At 42.2% G+C, this 11,149-nt stretch overlaps 1 protein-coding gene and 1 long non-coding RNA gene across 2 annotated transcripts in view; both read right to left on the bottom strand.

Moving 5' to 3' along the window:
* The window catches only part of ap4e1 (adaptor related protein complex 4 subunit epsilon 1), a 61,973-nt gene extending 61,719 nt beyond the window's left edge, over positions 1 to 254 (bottom strand). The window contains exon 1 of the mRNA XM_043677376.1: positions 22 to 254. Coding sequence (XP_043533311.1) covers positions 22 to 153 — 132 coding nt within the window. The 5' untranslated portion in view covers positions 154 to 254. The remainder of the gene's footprint in view (positions 1 to 21) is intronic.
* Positions 255 to 450: 196 nt separating this feature from the next.
* Positions 451 to 11,148, bottom strand: LOC122540980. The gene is made up of 3 exons (XR_006309477.1): positions 10,485 to 11,148; positions 2,184 to 2,245; positions 451 to 487 (listed from the first exon to the last, which is right to left on the bottom strand). It is a non-coding gene; the product is annotated as an uncharacterized LOC122540980 (long non-coding RNA).
* Between the last annotated feature and the right edge of the window lies 1 nt (position 11,149).

Genomic DNA, 11,149 nt, shown 5'->3' with positions numbered 1-11,149 from the left:
TCCCTGACCCCTGACCCTAACCTGCTTCGACGCCAGTTCAGTGATTCCTCTGATCAAAGCTCCGAGCCTGGAGGCGGCGGCAAGTTTGGCGCCGGGCTCGAGGGAGAGGAGACTCGGCAGCGCCGAAAGGGTCTTCTCCATCACGTCGCTCATGGCGCTGCCTGCCGGAGGGAGCAGGGAGAGAGTGAGGGTGCTGCCTCCCCGGGGCCCTGGCTCACGCCATCTTTCCCCAGACAGTCACTTCCGGTGTGAATCCGGAAACTTTATTAAAATCCGGGTCTGGGAACACTGTCATTCCAGGATCAGCCAAGGGGGGGCAGCACTGAGCCAGCTCTGCATCTCAGTACAACACCATCCACCAGAATGGAGCTAAAAACCACACAACACCAGGTTATAGTCCAACAGGTTTAATTGGAAGCACACTAGCTTTCGGAGCGTCGTACATCCCCAGTCCAACACCGGCATCTCCAAATCATCAGAATGGAAACTGCAACACAAATAGAGACACTCAGATTTACACCAGGGAAACAGACCCTTCAGTCCAACTTGTCTATGCCAACCAAATATCCTCAATTAATCTAGTCCCATTTGCCAGCACTTGGCCCATATCCCTCCAAACCCTTCCTATTCATATACCCATCGAGATGCTTTTTAAATGCTACAATTGTACCAGCTTCCACCACTTCCTCTAGTAGCTCAGTCCATATACATACCACCCTCTGTGTGAAAAAGTTACCCCTTAGGTCCCTTTTAAATCTTTCCCCTCTCACTTAAAACCTGTGCTGTCTAGTGCTGGACTCCCCCACCCATTTACCTTATGTCTATTAACCTTATGCATGCCCCTCATGATTTTATAAATCTCTTCAACATTACCCCTCAGCCTTCAATGCTCCAGGGAAAACAGCCCCAGCCTATTCAGCCTCTCCCTATAGCTCCAAACCTCCAATCCTTGTAAATCTTTTCTGAACCCTTTCAACTTTCACAATATCCTTCTGATAGGAGGGAGATCAGAATTGCACACAATATTCCAAAAGTGGCCTAACCAATGTCCTATACAGCTGCAACATGACCGCCCAACTCCTAAACTCAGTGCCCTGACCAATAAAGAAAAGCATACCAAACACCTTCTTCATTATCCTTTCTACCTGTGACTCCATTTTCAAGGAACTATGAACCTTCACTCCAAGGTCTCATTGTTCAGCAACGTTCTCAGGATCTTACCATTAAGTGTACAAGTTCTGTTTTGATTTGCCTTTCCAAAATGCAGCACCTCACATTTATCTAAATTAAAATCCATCTGCCACTCCTTGGCCCATTGGTTAATCTGATCAAGATCCCGTTGTCCTCTGAGGAGACATTCTTTGCTGTCTACTACACCTCCCATTTTGGTGTCATCTGCAAACTTACTAAATTTACCTCCTATATTCACATTCAAATCATTTCAATAAATGACAAAAAGCAATGGACCCAGCACCGATCTTTGTAGCACACCGTAGGTCACAGGCCTCCAGCCTGAAAAGCAAGCCTCCACCACCACCCTCTGCCTTTCACCTTTAAGCCAGTTCTGTATCCAAATGACTTGTTCTCCCTGTATTCTGTGAGATCTAACCTTGCTAACCAGTCTACCATGAAGAACCTTGTCAAATGCCTTACTAAAGTCCATATAGATCACGTCCACCTCTCTGTCCTCATCAATCCACTTTGTTACTTCTTCAAAAAACTGAATCAAATTAGTGAGATATGATTTACCATGCACAAAGCCATGCTGACTATCCCTAGTCAGTCCTTGCCTTTCCAAATACATGTAAATCCTGTCCCTCAATATTCTCTTCAACAACTTGCCCACAACTGATGTCAGGTTCATTGCTCGATAGTTCCCTGTGTGCTGAGAGAAACTCCAGAGCACAAACTAAATCAAATAAAAGCAAAATCATGAGGGGCTTCTCGACAGAATAAACAAAAACTGTTCCCCATCTTTGGGAAGATCAAGAGCGTGAGAACACCAAATTTAAGGACATTTTCAAAAGAAGTATCTATGTTTCATGTAAGCAATGGCCACATGCAGAAAATCAATTTCAGGCAATGAATAGTTAAGGTTACCCAAGAATGAAGTTGAGGCAGATTCGAGTGCCTCTTTCAAAAAATAAGAGAACTAGATCATTATCTGAAGTGGAAAAACTTACAGGGCAGGAGGCAAGGGATTGGCAGCAGGTTCATCATTCTTGCAAAACATTTGGCACAGACACTGTAAGGAGAGAAAAATTGGGTATGGGTCACTAAGATTATTTCATACAATAATCTACCATAACAGACACTATGGACCAAGTGGCCTCCTGTGTTACAATGTATGAGTTAGGAGCAAGGATAGGCCACTCAGCTGTCTGAACCAGTACCTCTATTCCATAAGATCATGGCTGATCTGATCATCCCACATTCCCACCTACACTTGATAGATAATCTTTTACTCATTGCTTATGAAGAATCTATCCACCCCTTCCTTAAAAATATTCAAATATTCTGCTTCCAATGCTTTCTGAGGAAGAGTTCCAAAACTAAACCTAGTCCAAAACTAAAGGGCATAGGTTTAAAATGAGAGGGGAAAGATTTAAAAGGGATCTGAGAGGCAAAGTTTTCACACAGAGGGTGGTGCATGTATAGAATGAGCTGCCAGAGGAAGTCGTAGAGCCAGGTACAATTACTACTTAAAAGACATTTGGACAGATACATGGAAAAGGGAGAGTTTAAAGGGATTTGAGCCCAATGCAGGCAAATGGATCTAGTTCAGTGTAGGAAACCTGCTCAACATGGACGAGTTGTGCCGAAGAGCTGGTTTCCATGCTGTGCGACTCTAGTTCCAAAGACTCAGAACCCACTTTGAGAAATAAATTCTCTTTGTCACTGTCTTAAATGGTCAACCACCTATTGTTAAGTAGTGACATCCCTCCACCAATTCTAGATTCTCTTGCAAGAGGAATCATCATTTTCACCCTGTGAAGACTCTTGTACGTTGTAGCTATTCTGTGATTCAGTGATAAAAACCTGCATCAAAAATAGAAAAGTTTCAAAATTACAGGATGTCAGACAGGATCATAATATAGAGTCGTCGACAGGTTTTGAAATTATGCACTTCTGAGATTTAACTGAAGAGCAGGCTTTTTAGTTAATACTCAAAAAAAAGTGAAAGGAAGAAGAAAATACCCAGACTTCAAAATCAGACAACTATCAAAGAGAAGTGTTAAATTGTGTCAGTCAAAAAATAGGTAGAGAAAGAGAAAACTGAAGAACCTAACTGAATGTTGTATATTCAGGACGAAGGAAAAAGTGGTTATTTTCTATGCCTCTGTTTAAGACAATAGAAGAATTACAAAGAGAAATTATTGTTGAGAATGAAACCCCATAGTACACAAGAATTTAAACTAAAAAAAACTTTATTAAACAAGGTTTTGGAAAATAAATGAAGGCACATACTAATCAGGGTTAACCTCCCATGGCCACCCTTGAGGTAAGCTGTAAAGTTGAGATAACATTGGCTTGGTAATCCAGGGAGAGTTTTTGCTACCTTGGTTAATATTCCTTCATAAACTGACAACATTTCTTTTAAATGGATATTAAAAAGATCCCAAGGCACTCCTTCGAAGGAGAACAGTTACCTTCAGTGTCCTGGGCAATACAAATCTCTTTATGATGTCAACATCTCAAAAATTGATCATTTGATCATTACTTGTGGGGTTACTTGATCATTGTTGTGGAATCTTGCTGTGCACAGATTGGCTGCCATTTATCCTACAGTAAAAACGTTTTGTTGGCTATGTGGTCATAAATGGTATTAAACAAACAGGAAACAGGTATTAAATAATCTTCAGTTAAATCTCAGAAGTGCATAATTTCAAAACCTGTCGACTGCTCTTTATAGTGATCCTGTCTGACATCCTGTAATTTTGTGGGCGGCACGGTGGCACAGTGGTTAGCACTGCTGCCTCACAGCGCCAGAAACCCGGGTTCAATTCCCGCCTCAGGCGAGTGACTGTGTGGAGTTTGCACATTCCCCCCGTGTCTGCGTGGGTTTCCTCCGGGTGCTCCGGTTTCCTCCCACAGTCCAAAGATGTGCAGTTCAGGTGAACTGGCCATGCTAAATTGTCCGTAGTGTTAGGTTAGGGGTATGGGTGGTTTGCGCTTCGGCGGGTCGGTGTGGACTTGTTGGGCCGAAGGGCCTGTTTCCACACTGTAAGTAATCTAATCTAAAATGCACATCCTTCTTTTCATTTTTCAAAGGGGGTGATGTTATGATTCCTGTTGAGACTGATAAGTTTGGAACTTTGGGAAAAAAGGATCAAAACAATGTCATTTTTATGGTTATATAAATAGGAAGGGTTTAGAGGGATATGAGCTGGCAAATGGGACTAGTATGGGTTGGGATATCTGGTCGGCATGGACGAGTTGGACCGAAGGGTCTGTCTCCGTGCTGTACATCTCCATGACTCTATGACAACATTTAAAATAAATTAAACTTGCAGTAAATTACTGAAAGGATCACATGACAACATTTTGTGTTTTTAGGACTTATTGTAAGAAACTAAATACTATTACAATCAATGACTTTAATTAGAGAATAGAACACACTAAAAATCCCATGCCTCACCCTTTCTCTTAGGTAAATATTCAAGATCCTGGGACCAGTCAAAGTATCATCAGCTCTCAAGAGTTTAACTTTCATTCTTTCTATTTCTCAGGAAGTTTTAACCCCAGAATTCATGATGAATGTTTTATTTTTCATGCAGACTCTCCCCATTACTCAATCTAGGTAAATGCTCAAGCTCATTCTAAATCCTCACAAATTTGATAATTCCAAACTGAGTACAAGCTCCCACCTGCATTTACGGTGGCTCAGTGGTTAACACTGCTGCCTCACAGCACAAGGGACCCAAACCTGATTCCAGACTTGGACAACTGTCTGCATGGAGCTTGTATGTTCTCCCTGTGTCTGTGTGGGTTTCCTCCCACAATCTAAAGATGTGCTGGTTAGGGTGGATTGGCCATGCTACAGTGTTCAGGGATGTGTAGGTTGGGTGCTTTAGTCAGGGGATAAATGTAGGGGAATAGGTTACTCTTTAGAGATTTGTCATAGACTTGTTGGGCCTGTTTCCACTCTTTAGGGATTCTATGATTCCTGTACAATGAACCCTATAGAGTGGTTACCTCCCTCCATTAGATCCTAGCAACTTTTTTTTTTCTGTGAATTTCAAGCTATCTCCCATGGTGGTATTAATTGGTCCATTCTAATTAGAAAATCCATAAATGTCAATTAATAAGATGTATTTTTTGCCCATATTTCTCTTTTTTCTTACCAATTATTGAATTTATTTATTTCTCCTAAATGTAGTGTTCTTGGCCATTTAGCTCATCCTGCTGTTTGTGTTATATCTAGTTCCCCCCATACCACATATTACCTAGTTTCTGCACCATCATTACATAGCAGTTCGCAATATATGTCAGTGATCTGGAGGTGGAAACCAAATGTAAAATTTCCAAATTTTATAAATTATACAAAGTTGTGAGGAAAATGTAAAATAACTTCAAGAGGACCTGGACAGGCTGAGTGAATGAGCAAGAACGTGGCAGATGGAATATAATGTGGAAAAATGTGAGGTTATCCACCTTGGCAGGAGATACAGATGTGCAGAGAAGTTATTAAATGTTAACATGTTGGAAAGTGTAGATGTGCAAAGGGACCTGGGTGTCTTTGTCAGCAAGTCATTGAAGGCCAAATTGCAGGTGCAGCAAGCAATAAGGAAGGCAATCGGAATATAAGCCTCTATTAACAGTGGGTTTCAGCACAGGAGTAGTAAAGTCTTGCTTCAGTTATTAAGAAACTTGCTTGAACTATACCTGGAGTACTGGAGTTTTGGTCTCCTTATCTTAGGAACAATATTGCCATAGAGAAATGTAATGAAGGTTCACCAGATTTGTTCCTGAAATGGGACTGTCCTACAAAGAAACTAGGCAAACTGAGCTTGTATTCACTACGCTTTCAATAAGAGGTGGTCTCATTAAAACTGGCAAGATACTTAAAAGGATAGGCAAGGTAAATGCAGGTAAGATGTTTCCCCAAGTTGGGGAATCTAGAACTGGGAGGGGCATAATTTAAAAATAAGGGGGCTGCCTCTTAGTGTCCAAGGTCAGGGTTTTTTTTTGTTCAGAGAGTCCTAAACTTCTGTGACCAGAGGGCACCAGCAGTTCAGAGTGTTCAAGGTACTGATTACCAATGACACACAGGGTTACAGGGATGGGATGAGTAAAAGCTTTTGAAATTTTCAATCAGTCATGATTGCATTGAATGGCGGGGCAGGATTGATGCACTGAGTGGAACAATACTTTTCCTATGTTCCTTCTTTATTCAAGGCAAGAATCAGCTCACCTCTTTTTAAAAAAATGTTCAACAAAGCCTCAACCCAGGCTTTCTAGCTTTCTATACTTTCTAGCTTTTTGGCCTTATCTACTTTATTAAATACCGTGATTGATGCTGGGGTCTTTCTTGTATTTTATAGAAAGCAAAGTCTTTGTTTGTGATCCTGGACATTAATTAGCAGCAGTTTTTGGGAAAATGTCACAGCTGAGCTGGAACCCATTCAAAAACAAACCAGATTTTCAATGTGATTATCTGTGTGTTGAACCTCAGGAGTTGGGAGAGATACTAAATGAGTACTTTATATAGAATCCCCACAGTGTGGAAATAGGCCATTCAGACCAACAAGTTCGCACCAACCCTCCGAAGAGTATTCCACCCAGACCCATTCCTTACTCTATTCCTGTAACCCTGCATTTCCCATAGCTGATGCATCTAACCTGTGCATCCCTGAACACTATGGGCAACTTAGCATGTCCAATCCACCTAACCCGCACATCTTTGGATTGTCAGAGGAAACAGGAGCACCTAGCATAAGCCCACGCAGACCCAGGGAGAACATACAAACTCTACATTGACAGTGGCCCAAGGCTGGAATCGAACCTGGGTCCTTGGCACTTTGAGGCAGCAGTGCTAACCACTGAGCTATCAAGCCACCCATCAGTTTTTACTGTGAAGCAGGAAATGGAGGCTAGAGAACTTGGGGAAATAAATACTCATCTTTTGAAAACAGTTGGCATTACAGAAGAGGAAGTGCTGGAGGTCTTAGGAAACATAAAGTTGAGTAAGTGTCCGGGATCCAATCAGGTATATCCCAGGATGCATTAGGAAGTTAGGGAGGAAATTACAGGGCCCCTAGCAGAACTATTTGTATCATCTATAACCATAGGTGAGGTGCTGGAGGATTGGAAGGTGGCTAATATTGTGCTTTTATTTAAGAAAGGCTGTAAGGAGAAGCCTGGGAACTATAGAACAGACAGAGTTTAATTTGAATAAATGTGCGGTATTGCATTTTGGTCAGACAAAACAAGGGCAGGACTTATACAGTTAATGGTAGGGCACTGGGTAGTATTGTAGAACAGGAGACCTAGGGGTTCAGTTACACAACTCTTTGAAATTTGCATCACATGTAGATAAGGTGATTAAGAAGGCATTTAGCACGTTTGCCTTCATTGCTCAGACTACTGAATATAAGAGTTGGGACATCATGTTGAGGTTGTACAGGACATTGGTGAGGCCACTTTTGGAGTACTGTGTACAGTTCTGGTTGCCCTGCTATAGAAAGGACATTATTAAATTGGAGAGGATTCAGAAAAGATCTACCAGGATGTTGCAGGGAATGGAGTATTTGAATTATAAAAATAAGTGGGAATGGCTGGGATTTATTTCATTGGACCTTAGGAGGTTGAGAGGGTGACCTTATAGAAGTTTATAAAATCATGAGGGGCATTATTGGCCAACCCTTGTAAATGAGGATGACTCTCTTCCACTCCTATGGTGAGTCTGTGGGTGGCTGTATACTCCGATGCGACTTCCGCAGACTCTGCCACATTTGGGGCAGAAGGCAGTCGTGTGAAGAGATGGGTGGTGCATTGGTGTGGCCACATATTCCTCACAATGTTTTCCCTTGACTTCCACTTCATCCTGATGGCAAGTCTTGAGGCGCTTGACATCTTACCGGTTGCTCCTCTTCCACTTTGGGCGGTCTTGGGTTAGTGATTCCCAGATGTCAGTGGGAATGCCACACCATGCCAGTGAGACCTTGAGGGTATCACTGAAGTGAATCTTTTGTCAACCTGGGACTCACCTGCCATTTCGGAACTGGGAGTAGAGCACCTGCCTGGGGAGTCTCGTGTTGGTCATGTGGATAACGTACTCAGCCCATTGTAGCCGATTAATGGGAGGGCGCGGTCAGTGCCTTGAAGCTCGGGATGTCGGGATGTTGACCTTCTTGAGGACAGTGGTATTGCTGTGTCTTTATTCACAGCAGATTTGCAGGATCTTGTGCTGATGTTACTGCTCCGGCACTTTGAGGTGCCTGCTGTAAACAGTCCATATCTCAGGAGGGTGGGAGGCACCACAGCTCTGTATAACATGAGCTTGGTGTCAGATCTGATGTTGTTGTCTTTGAACACCCTTTTCCTCTGTTGGCCGAAGGCATGCTAGCACATTGGAGGCGGTGCTGGATCTTTTTATCAATAACTGCTTTGGTTGACAGAACATTCCTGAACTTTTGTAACAACATCCTCAACTATTGGAAGTGGTCAACGTTCTCTAAAGCCTCCCGTGGACCTTGATAATCAGGGGCTTGCTCCACAATGCCGAGCTAGGTTAGTGGAGGACCTTTGCCTTGTGGATGTTCAAGCTGAGACCATGCTCTCAATTGCCTCTGTAAAGGTGCTCACAATGGTTTATAGCTCTTCCTCTGAGTTTGCAAATATGCAAACATCATCCGTGTATTTCAGGTCAATGACTTTGGTTATGCCCTGAGATTGAACAATTTGTGCTGAAACAGTAGGTTAGCTCTACTTTAGTGGGGAGCTTGCTGCCACTGAGGTGAAGCATTGCAGTGAGGTAGGTCGAGAACAGTGTTGGGGCAATGACCTATCCCTACATGACACCGGTCCGAACGAGGAATGAGTTGGTGGTGGAGCCATTGCCATTACCACAACTTCCATGTCATCGTGGAGCAGGCAGAGAATAGTGACAAACTTCGTGGTGTAGCCAAAGCAGAGAAAGATGCTCCATTATGCCTCCCTGTTGATGGTGTCAAAAGCCTTCATACGGTCAAAGGCGGCCATGCATAGGGGTAAGTTTTTTCTCCGCATTTCTTCTGCAGCTGTTGAACAATGAAAATTATGTCCATTGCCCCTCCTTGGTGGGAAAACGCACTGAGATTCTGGGAGGAGACGGTTGAGGAGGACCTTAGTGGGGGGGGGGGTTGCATAGATAAGATGGATAGCAGGGGTCTTTTTGTTAGGGTGGGGGAATTCAAAACTAGGGGGCATAGCTTTAAGTTAGGAGGAGAACGTTTTAAAAAGGACATGAGGGGCAACGTTTTTTACACAGACAGTGGTTTGTATGTGAGGAAATGGTGGATGCAGATACAGTTACAACATTTCAAAAACATTTGGGTAAGTACATGAATAGAATAGGTTTGGTCAGATATGGACTAAATGCAGGCAAGTGGGACTAGTTTAGTTTGGGAATATGGTTGGTGTGGACTAGTGGAGCAAAGGGTCTTTTTCCATGCTGTATGACCCTATGGCTCTAAATTTGAGAATTATTTACTTAATGAAAAGGTGCTGAAGCTAATTATAACATCCACAGCACTGGTACTTCACTTAATAGTGTTTTCTTTGTTTACCATATTCAGACTTGTCAGTTAGCTCCTCTAATTTTGTTCACCTACCTCAATACATTGCTTTCACAATCATTTCTTCTCCTGTCCCTTTGAGTTGTCTATTTCCCATCTAAAACAAATATAGTTCTCATATAGAGCTCAGTGAGTTTAAACGTAGCACCATCTTGTCTTTGTTTAAACGCTAACCAATCCAACACTGCACATGTATTCTCACCATTGTTGTATAGAGTTATCAATGTGTTCTGCTTTGCTTTCGGTATATCTGTGTAAAACCTACAGTATCCTAATGTCTGGGAAGGTGCACAACATAGTATGATATAGATATATATCGTATGCTCAACTGAGACACTTAATTCTCTCTTTCTGACCAATGGCAAAGCTTTAGTTATGCAATCACGTTTTAGGTTACAGAAATTGTATTCGTTTTTCTTTGCAAAATATTAACAACATTCGCTTTACTAATTATATGCGTGCTCACAAGCTTTTCCGTGATTTGAAAATGCTTTATGTTAAATCCATCGTTGAATGCACTTCAGTTCTAAATTCTTGTTTCACGTTGGGGAGGGGGGTCTCTTTGGTAAAAGCCATTCCTCAAAATTTACGTGGACATTTTTATCCCTTCATTGGACATCTATACAAATTTATTTTCTTTGGTCAAAACAAACATAACCATTAAAAACCTCTACAATGCTATCAAGTATTATCTCCCATTATCACCTTGCATCATCGTCGCTTTTGTTACTCGCTCCATATCTCCAGCCCCTGGCAGGCCTTAGCTTTTGTCCCACCAGCGCCCCGCCCCCACGCCAGTCATCTTTGCTTATGTTTAACATCCGATGAAAGATGTGCTGTCTCCACGGACCTTGCCTGACCTGCTCAGAGCTTCCAATCTTTCGTTTTTGTCTTTACTTCGAATTTCCATCAGCCTTCTTTGGAATTACAATGAACAGCAAATCGGGCTGTGTACAGTATTATACGGCACTAGAACGCAAGTCGGCTTGCTTATGTATTAAAGGAATTTATGGTGTGGAATATTATAGTGAACTGTGAGACGCGTATGAAAGAGAGGACTTTCTGGAGAATCTCACCAGGCCTCTTTCATTAATTCATGCTCAGCCTTTTCATTCAGAGAATGTCAAGATTCTCTTCTGAAAAGTTGGGTACATAAACATTAATCATTGTTCTGTTGGTCAAAGTGTCGACCGAACAATGGCTCTCAATAAAATATCCTTTCAGTTATTGATTTATGCATTTCACTTTTCGTCATGGAATTATTCGGCATTCGGTGTCTTTTTAATGTGGGAGTAAACAATGAAAGATGCTTAAGTGCAGGCTGCTTCCTGTTAAACCACTGGGATGAAATGGAAACATCTAATCGTTTG

The sequence above is a fragment of the Chiloscyllium plagiosum genome, chromosome 36 (assembly GCF_004010195.1).
Source record: "Chiloscyllium plagiosum isolate BGI_BamShark_2017 chromosome 36, ASM401019v2, whole genome shotgun sequence".
NCBI classification, from domain to species: Eukaryota; Metazoa; Chordata; class Chondrichthyes; order Orectolobiformes; family Hemiscylliidae; genus Chiloscyllium; species Chiloscyllium plagiosum.
The sequence above is the reverse complement of the archived record's forward strand: the minus strand, read 5'-3'. Positions and strand labels throughout refer to the sequence as shown.